The following is a 19,401-nucleotide window of genomic DNA, read 5'->3' as shown; positions in this document are numbered from 1 at the left end:
TGGACTAAACCAAAACATTTTCTGTTCTCACATGTGAAGTGGAAGCTTGTGCTTGTGGATGAAGACCTGCAATAAAAACAGTTTAAGCTGTCCGTACTGGAAGACTAGCATGTCCCTAATTCTTGGAGGCTTCTTAATCAGGTGTAGAAGAGAAGCTTTAAGCAGTACACTAAAATTCAATAGAAGCCATTTGAGTGGTAATTCCTGAAATTTTACAGAAAAATGAAATTTAGAGACTGAAAAAACCAATAGCCAGAGACACTTTCACAGACTTCAGATGAGCTTCGTCTCTGAAGAAGCTCTGAAGCTTCCTAACATACAGATACTGCAAATAATACTATGAATGAAAAAAACCCAACATATTTATATGGCATCCCTGGAAGAAGGTGAACAAATTATGTTTAAACAAGTAGAAAACAGTGTTTATGTATGTTAAACTATTAAAATCACTTATTTGAAACAGTTTTGTTAGATGCAGACATAAGACAAGTATGTGTGTAGAATCTCGTATGTAGAATCTCTTCTAGCAGGCGTGGTAATATACATGCCAGAGTAGCCCTGAGAAAAAAAACACTTTTAAGTTAGCACGAATCTATTCCATTCAGATATAGAAATACAACCAGCCTCAGCATCCTCAAACAAAGAATTTTAGGAAATGTGATAAAAAGAAGCTACTGGTAAAAGTAATAAAACATCTGCCAAAGAGAACAGCAGAATCAGGATGTGATCTAAAGTTTTCAGTGTTAAAAAGCAGAACAGCACCAAGGAACTGTAAAGGTTGTCACTTGTGAGCATTTTGCCACTGTACGAGAGAAAAATGAGGATGACTTGACAGTTAGAATAAATGTCAGTTCCTGGGGACTCACAGAAATCTGAAGAAACAAATAGGACAAGGCAAAGGAATCCAAAGAGCTTCACTTGTCCAGGAAGAAGGTATTTGATGTCTGAGCCTGGCTGTGAATCACAGGCTGTTAGAAGAAGTACTGTATAAGGTTGTCACCTTTGACAGACAGTATTCTCCAAGTCTTAGGAGAGAGGAAAGTACAAGGTGTGGAGTTCTCTGTTTGCACAACATGGTCCCAGATTAGGAACAGGAGGCCCAAAAATGTCAAAAAAAGCCCAAACAAACAAAACTCCACACAGTTAACGCTTTTGGGCTGAAATAATGTCGATTAAAAAAAGTTTAGGATCCAAGCAACAGGACAGGCTACTTGAGAAGACAATTTCAAGTATTGTTAGTAATATGCCTTTTAGGCTGGTATAGATGTTGTCTTCTTGCCTTGAAGAAGATTAATTAACATTGCACAATCTGCTTTAAAAAATGGGACTTCCCAGGCCTAAATATTGGAGGTATCATCTTGTAAGTCCTTTGTTAATCACATAGAGCTGAACAAGATGCAGAATAAAGCAGGCACTGTAACTGATCACTGAGCAATGGGGGAAGACATAGGACCATTTAACCCAGTCCTGTGCTTACAAGAGAATTGACTGAACCTAGGAGCTGAATGTGCGAAATCTGGACGTTAGGCCCTGATGAAAAGGAGGTTTCTGTCTTACGTCTAAATTACTTTTGGCAGTTGAATGATGGCATTTTGTTTGTTTGGTTTGGTTTTAAGGGACTGAATGTCTGTGTACATATATTAAGTCTGATATGCTGGGATATGGTTTGAAGCTTTTCCTGACCGGCCTGATCAATCATGTTGTCAGCCCTAACCTTCAGTGATTGATTAAAAAGCAGAACTCATCAAAAGTGATTCACTATGAAGAGATTATGATCTGATCATTTTACTGAGGTGATATATTATTCATAGTTTCCAATCATCCTTTTTTTTTCTTCTAATATATGCGGTCAAAGATTTCTGTTGTTTTCAAATTTAAATAAAAAAAATAGTAAAACTTACACAGCATTTCCTTTTTCATTATTATGATGACAATACAAACCTTAAAGGTGACAAGACAATTATTTAAAATGTAATGTGACTGAGTGTAAATTATATATGCCACAGTTGCAGTGAGGCTTTATCAGTTTTGTTGCTAATGGCATTGGCATTTGCAGTGACATCTCAAAACTCAGTAAAAGCTAATACTTGTGCACTAGCAACCTGTTCTTCTAAGTAATGTGGAACCATTGATTTGAGGAAAGTGTCTTATTAGACCTTTACAACAAAAATGTGAAAGAAGAAGATATGTTAGTTATGCTGCTTCTTTCAGAGAAGATGTTCTCTTCAACAAGAATGTCCTGATTATGCTAATATAATGTGTCAGTATCTATGGAAATGTTATCATCCCATAAGCTCCCATTGGCATCGATGAAAAATGCTTAACGAAGGCAGATGGTGGCATTTGAGTTTGTGACCTCTTTTTTGTTCATTTGTTTTCTTTTGGGGGAGCAAAGTTTCTTATCCACTGCTGGTAGAAGTAATGACTAAGATCTCAGTAAATGAAATAAATGGAAATATTGATATTTTTTCTCTCACTTTGTGCTTGATTTCTTTTAGTGAGATACACATACCAGTGAAAGTAATGAGAATATTACCACTGATTTCAGAAAACTATGTATCAGGAACATTTTGCATTAGATAAGAGTTTGTCATATTATCAGTTTTATGCTTTCCCTGGGGAACTCAATTTATTAGTCATTTTCTTCTGCTGGTGTGGGTCTTACAGTCAGTGACAGGAACAATGGCAAATATATAGTAATAAACCCATAAAAATTGGCAGAGGTGTGCAGATGCAATTAAATTATTCCAGCTCTTTAAAATAAAATCTGATCCAATATCAGGTTGTCATTTTGTGTAATCAGTTTCCAGTTTTTAAAAATGCACTGCAGTCTTAATCCATATGTCTGATCCAAATGAGTAAATGGAAAGATACCCACTGGTTTCAGTGAGCTTTGACTCAAGTCCTCATTACTTTATATAGAGTTCTGGGAATAGTCGTCTCCAAAGAAGCCTATGAGAATGGAACTCCATCTCACCCCAGAATATCAGGAATTTATTTTCTCTTCATGTCGTTGGAGAAGGTGCCATCTTTCTTCTGAAGGATGGACATAGTTTTTTAAGTCAAATATTTCCTTCCAGTGGTTCCGGTACCTATCAAGTCTCTATATATTATGTTCTTAGCTGGATTTACCACACACAGGAATGAACTGGCATGACCAACAGCAGAATTCAGGCTTGGGAAGAACTGAAAGTGTTGGCTTCTTCACTGAAAGACTCAAATTGAAATGCTAAATTATTGTTCTCCTGGTTCCTTCTCAGCATTTGTAACTGCTGCTCTAAGAAATATTTTATTATTTTATAAGGCTAGCGTGCCACCAGAAACTAGAGAATGTCAAATGATAAGCCCATAGAAATAAGACTTTGGCTGTACTGTTATACGAACAATCTGTTTGAACAGATCAGGAATAATTGATGAATGCTGGAAATTGCTGTGAGAGCTGGTATTTTATAACCACAGTGAGGATTAGCACACATTTCTTGTAAGAATGAAAAGGGATATAAATTACGTCTCAATACTGAAATGGGATACTCTATACAAGATATATGTGTGCTTATATATACGTATACAAACATACATATGTACATATAAATGTAGCTATATATATAAGAGAGCAAGGCAGAAATAGAGAACAAGTGAGGAAGCGCAAGAGGTCTTTCCCCCATTAGGTAAAGTATAGTTTTACTATTGTTCTGCAGTCAAGATAATTTTTTTCTGGAGTAGGTGAGAGCTTTCCTGAAGAGTGGAATAAGATAAAAATATGACATATGTACGTTGCATTACATCTGTGTGGTCTATCATATCTATATATGGTATATTGTAACATACAGATGGTATACATACGATACCCATATAAAAGTAATGATCCATGACAATAACATGTCAGAAGCCTTCTGTACTTTCCTGTGAGACATTTATCTGACATGCTTTACTTTCTGGAAAACAGTCATATGTATACAATATTGCATATAATCAGCTGCAGAAGTTTTTTATTGCATTACCTGTGACAAAGTTAGCAAGCACTGAAGCACCCATCTGAAGCAGGCTGCTTCTGTTAGCAGAGGAAAAAAAAAGCAAGGTGCACCTTTAACTCCCTGTTGTAAGCGAAACGTTATGCAGGGATGGACTATGGACTGCCCAGCCTCACATGAGAGGCTGGGTGCCAGGGTTTCACAGTGATGAGGTTTACCTGACAGGCTAAGGTAGTCAGGTATCAGCAAGACAGAAATGCTCGAAATAGCTGGAAACCACCAAGAACAAGGATTTGGAGCACGAGAAGGATTAAAGGGTCAGGTGCCTGAGCACCTGGGAAAGGGAGGAAGAGAGTAGAGAATGAAAGAGGGACTTGTAAAGGGATGTAGCCAGTGCAGAGGAACTTCAGAAATGCATTTTCTGCACTTGACAAATCTTCAGAATTCAAAACAAGCCTTTAAGTATGACTTCGCCAAGGAAGTAAGCGAAGGTTTAGCAGGAATGGAGACTGCATGTCCCCCAGTAGGAGAGGAAACGGCAAGATGTTTCAAGACAACACATTTATAAAAAGTGGTGGATACTGTGAGACAATTTCAGCAATGCTGGGTGACTGAACTCTAACAATTTTTCATTCCACTGCAGGGGTGGAGTGACCAGTAAATGAAACAAAAAACACTATAAAAAGTATTCCCTGATATAAGATATTGCCATCTGAATATTACTTTGTGTATTGCTGTTAACTGTTCCATTTTGTAGAGATCAATACAAGCAGCTTCCTTAATTTATAGTATTTAAAGGCCAGGACATATGGTGAGAATAGAATTCACTTAGCTGCAACTGAATTGAAATATATTCCTCAGAGTTCTTCTGGAGAATGGGAATGTTGGAACATAAGTAAGGATTACTGTAAGAAATAACATACTAGAAAAAGGTGAGGCAAGCAACATGAAACTTAGTATACCAAATTTCATATAATAGTAAAAATTCTTTTACAAATATTCTTTTCAGGGAGAGCAGTTGCAAAGCGTAACAAGGAATGGAAAGGTACCATAATATACTACCTGAAAAGGCTCATTTAAAAATTCGTGCTATTATTAAACAGTGGCAGATTGCTTAATAGCACATAATTCTCAAACCATAAGAGCTTTAATATATTACTGAGGTGAAGTGGTGAGTCCTATTGCTACTAGGATATGCTGTGTTTGTGTACTTTATGCAAATCCAAAGGAGCTTTTTCAGCAATTGTTCCAGGCATGTAAAAAACTACCTGAAGTTAATAAGATTGTTTGTAAAGAAGTATATCTGATGTCTAATACAGTGGAGTTTCTTTTTGGTTATTTTTTCAAGTGAACATGCATATAGCTGGGTGCTGGATATATTTACTGGCTTTTTATGTTATTTCTGCCCTACTTCACCTTTCTGTATCATTCTCCTGAAGTCTCCTGGGTATGCTTGGCAGTTTGATTATGTATCGGGTCTTTTGAAAATATTGCTTGCCTTCTCTGTTACTGGAATATTTGATGTTGCTTGTATTATCAGTTGCTTTTAAAATGAATAGTTTTTTCCTATTAAGGTCCATATAGAGTTGAATATAAAATAATAGCATTTTTTCCTCACCCCTGCGTCTTTTTGGGTAGATTTAAAGGGTTCTTTGCAAAGGGCAATACATCTCTTACTTTTATGAGAGAACTTAGCTTGTATGCAAGAGACATTTCCTAAAAAGCTTTCTAGGTTTCTAGCGGTTTCCACAAAATACACTTGATTTCACCCCTGTTAAATTATGAAGATATATACCGTAAGGCTTTGTTTAGAAAAGCTGAGATGGTGACCACATTGCTTGAGGAAACATAAAAAGATTAATGATTGAGTTCTGTCTGGCTCCCAGATTCTCACTTCCTGAATCAGTGTAGCTGAGACATCTCACAAAGATGACACATATTGACTCTGGGGAGGGAGCAGCAATTATTTGCCTTATTATTTTCCATGTCAGGCAAGTAATAGAGCAATATTGTGCCAGCCAGAGAAAGAAGAAATTTCTAGCTTGTCTGTCCTTCAGCTTGAAGGACTGCTGTATTTACTTCTCAAAGATGGCTATATATTTGGAAAGACATACCGAAAAGAAGAATAAAAATATCTAGGTCTTCCACTAGATTCTACTTGATTCTGCTTTGAAGCAAGATAAAATACCTGGAAGTATAAACAGTGCCCAGTTTCCATATTAATGCCTTTCCAGGGAAGTGGCCTATGGATCATGAGCTCCAGAAAAATTATTTTGATGGTGGTGGTGTGTAGTCTTTCTCCCACAAGGTAGAGAAAAGGTATTTAATGTTTGTTTAGTCATTCTCAAATATCTGTACATGTTGCGTTTGTTGTTTGCTTGTTCCATAGATCTATTTGCGATTCTTGGACTATGAGATGCAGAATTCCAATGAATGCAAAAGGAATTTTGTAGCTGTCTATGACGGAAGCAGCGCTGTGGAGGATTTGAAAGCAAAGTTTTGCAGCACGGTTGCTAATGATGTAATGCTGCGGACAGGTCTGGGTGTAATCCGCATGTGGGCAGATGAAGGCAGTCGAAACAGCCGATTCCAGATGCTCTTCACATCTTTCCAAGAACGTAAGACCCTAATCAATACGTCCGCCTTTCAGTTTGTTAAATGATACAAGTCCCCAAAACTGTTAATGTTTTCTTTGTGCAGAGTAGTCACTGAAGAATGTTCCCAAACAAGCTATGTAAATATTCAGAACAGTTTTTATTCCAAGCATTTATAGAGTGCAATAATTTGTAATGCAGTAGATAGAGCACAGGATTCAGAGACAGGAAGGCAGGTACAAGTAGTCATGACCTGTCTAGTTGTATGACTGAGACTTTTATCTGACACCCAAGCTACCGGGCTGCTATGTCTCAGTTTTCCCATATAAGACATGGAAAATAATAGAGCTCTGAAGGTTTTTATCAAGCCTGATCCTTTTCTATGAATTTGATTTTTAGATCTCATTATGATGGGTGTTTGAAAAGCACCTTATGATTATTTTATCACAGATGATGGGTGTGTTTGTGCATATTCCAGAATGCATATATCAATAAAAGTATATGTCAGATGTTGTTAAGCAAGGAATTTAGGGTTTTTTTTGTAGTAAGAGAAGTTTTGTAGAAGCCTTACATGATACTTTGGTTAATATTCTGTCTATGCACCTTGCCTGCATTCATATGTTTATATGATTTCTAGACTCAGATAATAAGCAAAAGAGCCTTTGAAAGAAACAAAAGGTAGTTCTAGCCAGTTTAAAAAAAATAAACAAACCACAAAAAACCCTCAACAAAACCCAATAACCCCATTCACTTAAAATGGGTAATCACAGGTAATCACCTGTGAAAGATATGGATTTGTTTTCTTTGATGAAAATAATGCATATTTGGTCTCTTAAGGAAGGAGTATACACATTTATTTTCACATGCTGATTCATGCTGATTTTTAATGTATTTTTTTGGTTTGCACATCACATGTCTGACAGGCAGATTTCTGTGCGGCTGTCAGCGGTTAGAATGGAGGCACAATCCTACCAAACACATTCTTCATCTGTATTCTGTGTGTGTGTACCCTGCAATGAGGCAGTGAGACTCTGTTGAGAACAGCCTCCGTAATTCCTTAATTATGGCTCTGATTAAAAATTTCTGACAGTCTACATGCCTGAAACTGCATATGCCACTGTACTCTCACACTGCAGCCTTAGGGTGGTTATATTTTTCTTGTCTGTAAATCAGGCCCGGGCCTAAAAGATATTGAGAACCCTCAGTTGAGATGATACTGCCCTTTTCTCATTTCTGCAACTGGAGATGTCTTGAATATTCAAGATCTGATTCATTTTTTTCACAAGGCATCCTGGTCTGTTACCTTAGAAACAACTGCACTGGAGGTTCACAGCATATAAAGAACTGGAGAGTGAAGCACTATGATGACTAACTTGAAATGAAGGTTTGAATAAGTGTGTGTTTGCAAGGCTTTCATATTTTAAAGGAAAATAAGGAAAAATGTGGGGTTTTTTCTCATATACTATTCCTAATATATTTACCTGACATGCTACATCTTACCAGCTACTCCGTTCCTGTAAACAAACGATAGTTTATACTGCAGGGTATTCTGACTGGGAAGTTGAAAACATTAACATGATGTGTTTTCTGTAAATTTATTCTGAACAGTCATTGCACGCTAAAAGCTGAAAATTTATTAAGGGCTAAATTGTGCTTTGAGATATGTATACGCAGCCTGCTCATAAATAGCAGAAGCAACTGCATCTGTGGTTTTAATGCTGGGAATTGACTTTAAAGATTTAAAGGTGATGCGGATTGTAGTTTCTGTGCCGTGTCAGTTGTCCGTAAGTGCCGCCCTGTGCCGCAGACGGGTGCTGGCTGTCAGGAGTCAGCTGGAGCAGATGTCCAGCGTGCGCACTGCGAGACACAGCTCAGAGCATGTAACCGCAACGTCTTTCAGCAGTCTGTGGGAATAATTAGATGATCTGCATGGAAGAAAAGGAATGTCAGACCTCATTCAGGGAGATGTGCGTCAGGGAACAGACACCTGTGTCTCTGCTTGGGGACAAAGAAAGAAATAAAAAGCTATTTTGTTCACCTAGAGCTGAGAAAGAAACAAAATTTACGTTGTGGTTATATGCATGGGAAAGAGCGACAGAGTAAAATTCCTGTCTTTACTGTTGCTGTGGGGATGACCAGGAGGTGTTGCGATATGTAGCTCCCCAAGTTCCTCTCCTTAGTGTGAAGTTGTCGAGATTGTGAGTCTTCCCTTACACAAAGCTCTGTGAACTGGAAGTGCTTTTTTGTGGAAACAGGCTACTTAGCCTGAGGAACGTTTTCTTTCTGTGCAAGTCTGTTCAGTGTTAATTCTTGTTATAGAGCCGTGTCCTGGGGACTTGACATTTATGTAGAACAGAGAAATTTTCAAGAGATTTCTTATATGATTATTTTCATATGGTTTGATCAGTGTGCTCCACTTACATTTGAAATACATGTCTTTTTTCGTTGGCCTCCAAAAAGTGGTCTTACAAGTTTCCAAACCTCTAGCAGTGATGCTCTGCAGAGCAGCAGTGCTATAAATATGTCTGAAGGAAAGGCATACAATGCAAGAAGTTGTTAAATTTCCTATGCCAGAAAATCAGTAATGATTCTCACAACATCAAAATAGTAGTAGAGCTCTAAGTAACACTTAAGAACCAATTAATTCGTAATAGCTGGTAATTTAGAGTGATGATCTGATATTTCATGATCAGTATTATTAGCTGTTCTAACTATCATTATGGGTTTTGTGTGCTTATGTCCTTACCTTTTTAATCTTTAATATGTCTTCTAAGCATATATATCTAATCATATTTTTGTGTATGGTAGTCACTGCCTACAATAGACTTTAAATATCCAATAAATTAATTTAAGAATCAGAAAAAGGAAAACAAGAAAGCTGCTATCATCAAAAGGTGTCTGTTCTTCTGGTAAGAAGACTTGAAAAATGAGTCTTTGTTTTTTCACCCGCTGACTAACTGTTCATTTCATTTGCCATGACTCTGAGAGTGATCTCCAGCCTGATTAATGACAGACATGCTACACCTACGGCTTCTTCAAAGAGCTGCTCCTGAGCAGACACACCTACGCTTTAACCTAAAAGCGGATTTGTAGGAGCAGGGTGTATGGCATAAGAGAAGAATCCCTCTGTATGCACGACAGGCAGGACATTCGTTCTCTCACCTCTGACTGCTATTTGGTAGCACTGCTTCCTTCTCCATCCCTAGCCCAGCATCACAAACTCCAGACCAGAAAAATACCATTCCTTCTCTTATTTTGTTGCCCCTTTGAGCTCTAATCCTGTTTTCAAAGCCCTGTCACATGTGGCTTTTCTAAAGAAGCACAAGTTCTATCATTTTCTTTTTATTAACAAAACCTGTATTTGGATAGAAATCTAGGGCCATGTTTAGAAGGGTAGTGCATAGCTTTGTTGAGTAACAGCACTCAAGTCCTTGTTTACAGCCAGAATCCCTGAAGATGCTCACCCCAACTTGGGCAATTCTCTAATGGGGAAAAGGCACTGCAGGTATGCAGTATCAAGGACTGTGTTTGTTGTGGTAATGCAAAGGGAACTCCTGAGAAAGGGAACAACAAAGCTATAAGTGAAACTCATGCGAAGAGATGGTTTCCCTTTGCAAGGACTTAGGAGCGTAAATAGATTGTTGGTTTTGCTCCTTGCTTCCACACTAATATAGGAAAAAGAAAACTTTGGGATTGCCTCCTTACTGGTGAGCACTCATTGTGATTTTCTTCCCCTCTGTGCTACTTGCAGCTATCTCTAGTGAAAAACCCTCACTGGCTAAGCATCCCAATGACCCTCCGACCCTGAACAAAATAACTGGTTTTGGCGCTTAGAGTGTATAAACTGAACACAGACTGGAGCTCTGAGCACATGCTCCTGAGCTGCCAATCTCGGGTGGGTTCGTATATCAAAAAAACCCCATGAAACCACATATAAGAGTATTTTAAAGACCAGATTATCGATGTGCATCTGGTATTAAATATCTGTAAAAGTTACATTTATCTTGAACAGAGCTGTCTGAAGGTGGCTGAGAAGGAAAATTCGTTATTAAGCACATTTCATTTTCAAGTTTCTAAGAGCTGTATTTTAATAAGATTTTTTTTTCATTAGTGGCAAATGAAAAGATAAGTAATTTTACTTTAGGTAATATACTTGTAGTGTACAGTACTAAAACCATCTAAATAATTTTATAATTTTTGTAAAGTAAATGAAACAGTCTCTCAGTGTGACTGATGAACTGTTCCTTGGAGAGGCTGAGAGAAAACTTCTTCCTCTGTTTCAAGGCTGATTCAAGGAACACCTAAAGAATTTCATTTTTCTTTCTCTTGTGAAGGAAAGCAAGCTCTATTTTTCAGTAAGAATCAGTGGGAAAATCCAAATGATCTACACTTAAAGAATTCATATGCAGAGCATGATGCAATGAGCTATCTTGAGTGCGTGAGGACTAGGTGTGAAATGTCTAACAAGTTCGCTGTAAAATATTTCTCACATCTAACCATTGTTAAGATTTCAGAATTTTCCCATTCACCCTCAGGAGAAAGCAAGACCTCTCAAAAATGCTATGACAAGAAGGGAAGGGGGGAAAGGAGAGAGGCCTAAAAATAGCAAGTAGGGCAGGGCATTCATCTAAGATTAGGGAGTCACGGACTGAAATCCTTGTCTTGAAACAGGCTCAAAGGGTAAATCCACACGGTTCAATGAAGTACGATGTAGACACCCAAGCCAGCTTGCTCAGAGCTAGTTCACGCCCTAGAAGGAAAGGAGTTGCACTAACTCTGCATGGTGCTGAGAACAGTGTAAGTGCACTGGGGAAAGCACTGCACTGAAGTGGAACAGCCAGGCTTCACACCAGGTCCGTAACAAGTCAGCTTTTGGCTTCATCTTGTAAACATGTTTTGACCTGGCTGTGTTTGCATTTTATACCCAAAGTATCCTGTAATGCCCAATAAAATGGTGCTCAACACACACAGATAATGTATTTTGTTGTTAATGTCATAACATCACAATAGTACAATTATTCATAACGCACAGAATATTTAATTGCTGTAGTGTTTTACAAATATTGTTATTTTATAGTATAAATGTCCATGTATTACTCGTGATTATTTATTTATTGTCTCAGTGAAAGCAGTATTTTTTAAAATATAAAATATGACTGCTTATTTCATGTTTGTAAACATGGCATATGGAAGAACTATTAACGCTCTTTTTTGTTTCTCTGCCTTAGGGCTATTCAGGATTAAAAGAATTTATGCTAATTTTGCCTTAATAAATGAAAAAGTATAGATTATTGGCTCCATGTGTATTCCCAAAACCTTCCAGTAGTAAGAAAACATAGACAAATCCATTGGCTCAATTTTTATAAATTTTGAGAGCAGTAACCTTCAAATACTAACCTCAGGGTTTTTTTAATATTGTGATGGCAACCTTCTGGAAATATGATCATTATAACAATCCCCTAACTTGTACTACAAACAAAATATATTTACATGACAGAAGTAGGGTTATTACTATAGGATTTTTTAAAGTACAGGTTTCCTAAATCTGAAAAAAACTCTGCGATATCATGTCTATTCCTGTTAACTCACTTGCTTATATATATCTTCTAGGATAAGTGCACCATCTTGTGTTCAGTATAAATACTTGTTGCAAAGCAGATGTTACATTATAATTAATTCAATAACTATAAAATCTGTTTGTATATTAAGATACAAGGCATCCCTACACATATGACACAAATTTTTTAAAAGAAAATATTATTGTTAAAAATACTGTAGAATGAAAGTGTTTAAAGTATTTCATTTTGTATATATTACTTTCTATAAACTATAATTTTATATAAAAGTAATTATTGGTTCAATCCCAAACTGGAAAAAGAACCTTTAATAATAATTTTTTTCTTTAATTAGTGTTTTAATTTAAATTATAGTGTTTTCATGCTGTTAAAATCCAACAATTTATCAAAGACTTGAAGCTATTAAAATACATCAGGTTGAATTATCTGTATAGTTCTAATTTGCTTGCTTGTGTTATAATCAATATGAATTGTTCATTGTGCTGAATATGCTATCTCACTTATTTCTAGGCCAGTACCTTGGCAGAGCTTGACTCAAGGCAGCTTTGGGACACAGGAGAAATAACATAACTGTGTGTTCCCAGCTGTTACTTTAATTACGATGCCATCTCTTCAGAGAGTCACAGAAGGGTTGAGGACGGAAGGGACTCCGGGATATGGTCTAGACCAATCCTGCTAAAGCAGGGTCAGCTGCAGCAGGTTGCTCAGGGTTGGGTCCAGTTGGGTTTTGAATATCTTCAATGATGGAGACTCCACAGCCCCTCTGGGAAGCCAAGCTCCTGCACAGTGTTTGACCAGCCTCCAAGTAAAAGTTTGTTCTTGCATTTAAGGGGAATTCGCTGTATTTCATTTAGTGCTCATTGCTTCTTGTCATGCCACTGGGCATCGCTGAGAAGAGCCTGGTGCTGTCTTCTTTACTCCCTCCCATCGGGTATTTGTACACATTGATGAGAGTCCCCACAAGCCTTCTCTTCTCCAGGCTGAACAGTCTCAGCTCTCTCAGCCTCTCCTCGTATGTCAGATGATCCAACCCTTTAATGGTCTTTGTGGCCCTTTGTTGGACTCATTCCACTACATCCATGTCTCCCTTGTGCTGAGGAGCCCAGAACTGGACTTAGTACTGCAGCTGTGGCCTCGCTGGGGCTGAGTAGATGGGAAGGATCACATCTCTCAACCTGCTGACAATGCTCTTTCTAATGCAGCCCAGGATACTGGTGGCCTTCTTTGCCACAAGGGCACATTGCTGGCTTATCGTCAGCTTACTGCACGTCAGCACCTTTTCTGCAGACTTGCTTTCCAGATGGTCAATCCCCAGCACATACTGGTGCGTGAAGTAATTCCTCCCCAGGCACGTGACTTTGCATTTCCTTTTGTTGATCTGCTGGAAGTTCCTGTTTCTCCAACCTATTGAGGCCCAGCTGTACAACCACCCAACCCAACCGCTTGGTCTGTCAACCAGGCCTCCCAGTTTTGTACTGCCTGTGAACTTGTTGAGGATACATTCTGTCCCATCATCCAGGATATTAATGAAGAGGTTAAAGCGTACTGGCCTCAGTACTGACCCCTGGTGTACGTCACTAGTGACTGGCCTCCAGGTGGACTTCGTGGTACCGATCACAACTTTGTAAGCTTGGCAGTTCAGCCAGTTTCAGTCCAACTCACAGTCTATTTATCTAACCCATATTCATCACTTTGTCTACCAGGATATTATGGGAAACAGTGTTGAAATCTTTTCTTAAGTAGAGAAACAATGTCCGCTGCTCTCCCCTCACTCACCAAGCCAGTCATCCAGCTGTAGAAGGCTGTCACGTTGGTCAAGCATCATTTCCCTTTCATAAGTCCATGCAGACAACACTCTTCTTCTCCTTCATGTGTTTGGAAATGGTTTTCAGGATTATTTGCTCTGTCACCTTCCAAGGGATCGAGATGAGGCTGACTGACCTGTAGCTCTCAGGATTCTCCTTCTCACCTTTCTCAAAGACGGGGGGACATCTGCTTTCTTCCAGTCCTCAGAAACCTCCCCCGATCACCATGACCTGTCACAGATAATCAAGAGTGGCCTCGTAATGACATTAGCCAGCTACTGGGGGCATCACGTCAGAGCCCATGGGCTCGTGTCTTTCCAGTTTGTTTAAATATTCCCTAACCTGGTCCACTTCCATGGAGGGTAAGTCTTCCTTGCTCCAGGCTTTCTCCCTCATCTCATGTGCTTGGAACTCCAAAAAGCAAATCCCACCAAAGAAAGATAGAGGAGAAGGCGGCATTCAGTACCTCAGCCTTTTCCATGTCCCTTGTCACCAAGTCCCCTGCCCCATTCAGCATCACACTCACATTTTCCCCCATCTTGCCTTGGCAGCTGACATACCTGTGGAAGTCCTTTTTGTTGCCCTTTACAGCCCTCACCAGATTCAACCCCAGGTGGGCTTCAGCTTTCCTAACTGTGGCACGTTTGGTCAGTGCCCCTATATTTCTGCTGGGGTCATCCAACCCTGCTGCCACCTGTTGTGTGTGTCCTTTTTTATGTTTGAGTTTAGTCAGGAGCTAATTGTTCATCCACGCAAGCTAACTGCCACCTTCACTTGATTTTCTGCTTGTCTGGATAGACAACTACTGAGGGTGGAGGAGGTGATCTTACAGAATCAACCAGCTCTCCTGGAACCCTGGAGACCTCCCATGGCATTCTTCCAAGCAGACCCCTCAGATCCCTCAAGAGTGAAATTTTGCTCTCCTGAGGCCCAGAGCTGTGATCCTGCTTTTGCCTTATTCCCTCTTTGCAGCATCCTAAACTCCACCATCTCATGATCACTGTAGCCAGGGCTGCACCCAACATTCACATCCCCGACTGGTTCTTCCTTGTTTATATAAGTACGAGGCCCAGCAGAACTCCCCTTATCAGCTCCTTGATTACCTGTATCACGAAGTTATCATCAATGCACTCTGGAAACCTCCTGTATTGCTCGTGCCCTCCTGTGTTGCCCTCCACAGATAGCAGGTGGTTAAGATCCCTCATAAGGACCAGGGCCTGAGAATGTGAGGCTTCTTCCAGCTGTCTGAAGAAGGTTTCATCTACTTCTTGTCCCTGATCAGGTAGCTCATAGCAGACAGACACCAACTACAATATTGGTAGCTGTGGGCCGACACTGGACTTGCCACTAATCCTGACCCAAAAACTCTCACTTGGCTCCTCTCCCAACCCAAGGCAAAGCTCTGTGCATTTTCACTGCTCTCTCATATAAAGGGCATTTATATAGTCATGAGGAAGATCACAGACTGGTAGAGTAGAGCTTCTGCTGGGTGGAGAGGTTTGTGGTGCTTTATCTAGTTGAAGCTAATGATAGCATATGCTTCCTTTTGTGAAAACGTCCACAACCTTTCCGCAGGTTTAAACATTTACATATTGAGGCATTGCCAGAGATTACTTTCAAGACTTAGGTTAAGCTATCAAGTATTGCTTCCACATACCTTGCCTGCTTGATTCCACTCCCATCCTGGGTTCTGTAACGGCTTCAGGAAAGCATCAGGTCCAGATCCATCTTGCTGTAAAAGAATCCTGTTTACTACCAGTTCATTTATCTTTTTGCTATTACTAGAATGTTCTTGATGTGCCATCCCAAGACCCCTTTGCTGTGCCTCTTCAAGGGCAAAAACCCTAATTCCTCCAATGTACAATGGGACTGACAAGTTTTCAGCTTCCCTTGATGCTTTCATTCATTCCAACAAAAAGCCTTCATTAGAGTGGGGAAAATATATTGATTTCTTGTCCAGCTTGATACACTCCAGGTTCAAGGAACCACAGAGAAGACTTGACTATACTAATTTTATAAACATGAACAAGAGGGGGCTGTTTGTCATTAGGTTTAGGTATCTTACATTTGGGTTTCTCTCATACTAAGTTTGCTGTACCTTGAAATTGCTTTGCCTCTCTATTCATCTAGTTTTGACATTTAGTCACATAACATCTCTTTCCTCCATAGTTCAACAGCACAATGTAGAGAAACTGAAATTTTCATTCTTTTTTCTTCCTTTCTCTTGCTTTTCATTTCCAGATCTCCCCGCTATCACTTTGCATAATTATCCCTTGTTCTTAAATCTGCAAAAAATATCTTTTGTACTGCTCTTATTTTTTCTCTTATTCCTGAAACATTTCCTAATGTTTTTAATTTGATGTAAAATCTCTTGTCATTCCTTTCAGTGCAGAATGCCTTAAGTGTCATCTATTTCTGCTGTGCAGTTCGTTCTTTCTTCCTCTTCCTTTCATTTCCTTTACTACTTTCCTCTAGTTCTATTTTTCTACTTACCACCACTATACTTCTAAATTCCTTTATTTCTGCCTTTCACAACTGTCCTTCCTTCCTTTAAATTGTTCTCTATTCTTTTAGAGATTGTTTTCCTGCTATTAATCCTTTCTTTGTTATTGCATTCAGGCTGATTTTAAAGTGGCAAGAGCAAGCCACAGACATCTAGGAGGTTCTGCCTGCTCAGACAGCACTCTGTCCTCACCACTTCACTTCTAAGGCCTTTCATGCCACTCTGCATGTTTTTTGGTGTTTTGGTGGGTCTTTTTTTCTTCTTTGTGGCTTTATTAGCATAAACATTCCTAATCCTGCACTACTTTTTTTTTTTTTTTTTTTTTTTCTTTGTTCCCCTGTCACTCCTTGTGCTTTCTCTATTTGTCATTTGGGTCTTCTTTTCTTGTGCACTTCCTACTTACTACCATGTTTTTTGAATGGATAGCTACATAGGTCTTCTTAGGTTTCCCTTTCATAAATTCTCTCCCTTTCTGTTTCACTTTTTTGCTTAGAGCAGGCAGTGAGACTCTTCCTGTGTATTGGAAAGAACCAGTCCCAAAAGATCCTTGCCTTGCCCAGAGACAGGGATTGCAGCTAGACTCTGAAGGGATGACAGTGTCTCTGGTGGGTTCCCTATATGATGTGTCACATCATGATGTGACACCGTATCCTCCAGGCTCAGCACTCACTGTCCCCAAATGACAGCAACGGTAGATAAAGATGGTCCCAAAGCACCCTCTCTTGCTAATATGCACGTGTGTTGTTCTGCTCATTCTGTCCAGTTTAAAGTGAAATCCTTCCTGTAACAAACTTAACACCCGATCAGGGTTACTGCAGCTTAGGAGATGGTATACCAGATTTTTCCAAAAATTGAACAGTGGGTAGAAGCAGTCTGGCTGATCAGTCTTCTGCATTGGCTAAGAGATACAGTATACATATACTGTTATATCTGAGTGTACGGTTGCATATTCAGGGGTGTGTACAAGTTTTGATGGCATTTACTATTTGTTTAACAGACCATAACTGCTCTGAAGAAGCCATTATAGTCAGTTATGGATATCTGAACTTAAGCACTTATTGAAAAGTGGATTTCTTGCCATGATGTATGGAATCATTAACTTCTACAATATAAATCCTTTGTACTGTCCTTAGCAAACCACTGAATCAGTCATCTGCTCTGAGCCAGTCTCTGGGCTATGGATATATGTTGTCATAGGAACTGCTTTTAAAGTTGCAGAGGAGAAAAACTGCCATGAAGCATCAAATTCTAACTATCAATAATATGAGTATCATAACTCCTTTCCAGTTAGTTAAGGGTCTTAGGTTATTTTTTAACTTTCCCTTAAAAATAATTATAATAAAGCTTTTGAGTTGTTTGAGCTAATAAAATACATGAACAGTTAATTTTTACTGATTTAGCACTGATAAAGTTTGTAGCTCTTTTTCTAAATGGAGGGGGACCTTCTGGTTTGGGTTTTTATTTCTGGTTTATCTTTACTATGTTATACGATTTTGGAGTAGTATCTGTACGACCCCAACACCTAAGGATCTCCCAACACTTCAGTAAGTAGCACAGTTTAGCAGCATGTCAAATTCCTTCTGATGGCTTCCAAGCTGCTTCTTCACAGTAATAGTACATAGCCTTCAGTGAAGCCTTCACCCTGCAGCTTTGATCTGCATGATTCTCCTAGACCATGGGCTTCAGGGACGCTGAAGACTGTTGCTTTTTTTAATCTTCACACTTGCGATCAAAGGGGGTTTTAAATAATTTTCTTTTTTCCATGTATAAATGTTCAGGGACCATTGATATGGGCACTAAAGTACATATCTTCTTTAAGTCACACAAGTTTTCTCATAAAACTGGAGTTTCAGGAACAAACTTAAAACCAAATTATTTCCTATACACCAGATGTGGCTGGGATACACTTAACTTTTTTTCATAGCAGCCCATAGGTGCTGTGTTTTGGATCTGTGGCTAAAACTGTTGATAACACATCAGTGACCCCCCCCCCCCCCCCAATGTATGGGGGGCCAACCCAGTACAGTCATGAGACTCAGCCTATGGGAAAGTCCATCCATCTTAGACAGAACTGAAAATCTCTTGCCACAGAATAATAAACAGTGTGTGACTTGAGTGCTCTCAATGCTGCATGTCGAATATTATATATCAGGAACCTGTGTTGTATAGCTTTTTCCTATTACAGATTACATGATCACTCCTAGATGTGTTTGCTGTGGAGAGCTGAATGATTTACTACTTAATATCAGCTTTTTCTCTCTTGTTTTTAGCCCCTTGTGAAGCCAACACATTCTTTTGCCACAGTAATATGTGTATTAATAATACATTGGTCTGCAATGGACTCCAGAATTGTGTGTATCCTTGGGATGAAAACCACTGCAAAGGTAATGTGTAGAATTGGAAATGTCAATTCATTTAGACTGCATTGGATACAGCATATTATCCTTAGTTTCTTTTTAAGAATGTGCCATATGGGTCAAAGCTCAGAAAGAGTAATACGGGGAGAACATACATCAAGCAATAGAGAAAATGAAGAGAGGTAAAATACCAGTGGATACGTTCAGTGTTTGCATTTGTTTTGCTTGGTGTTGATTTGTGTTGGTTATGTCTTTCTGGCAGGCTTTCTGATCACTTGGTTTCTGTTTCCCGTACAATCTAAAATGTAATTAAAAGTCATATTTTGGTTCCTTTGCCATAGTTACCTTTGTAGTGGAGTAACATATGGGTAGCAGGTGTCTTTTAGCTGCATGCCATGCCCATAATGGCCCAGATGGGCTAGAAAGCCAAGGTGAAATAGAAGTAACACTGTAAGAAAGCAACCAAATCTACCTATAATCAAGTGAAATTGAAGAGCAAGGAACAAGCACAGGAAATCAGGCATAATGTCTATTTCATAGGTAGGGACTGATGTTCCTAACCAGGTGCTGACAATGGTTTCTAAATACTGCTCTG

At 39.0% G+C, this 19,401-nt stretch overlaps 1 protein-coding gene across 4 annotated transcripts in view; it reads left to right on the top strand.

Annotated features, from left to right (window-relative positions):
• NETO1 (neuropilin and tolloid like 1) overlaps positions 1–19,401 on the top strand; it is a 69,524-nt gene that overhangs the window by 43,570 nt on the left and 6,553 nt on the right. For 3 of the 4 annotated variants that reach the window (XR_007509764.1, XM_049830298.1, XM_049830299.1), the window contains exons 7-8: positions 6,361–6,589; positions 18,720–18,833. Coding sequence is in view for 3 of the 4 variants with exons in the window: in XM_049830298.1 (XP_049686255.1) it covers positions 6,361–6,589; positions 18,720–18,833 (343 nt within the window). In the remaining variant the exon portion in view is untranslated. Of the gene's footprint in view, positions 1–6,360; positions 6,590–18,719; positions 18,834–19,401 lie in introns of those variants that run through there. The other variant, XM_049830301.1, reaches the window with a different exon arrangement.

Source organism: Accipiter gentilis, chromosome 27 (assembly GCF_929443795.1).
Source record: "Accipiter gentilis chromosome 27, bAccGen1.1, whole genome shotgun sequence".
NCBI lineage: Eukaryota > Metazoa > Chordata > Aves > Accipitriformes > Accipitridae > Astur > Astur gentilis.
The sequence above is the reverse complement of the archived record's forward strand: the minus strand, read 5'-3'. Positions and strand labels throughout refer to the sequence as shown.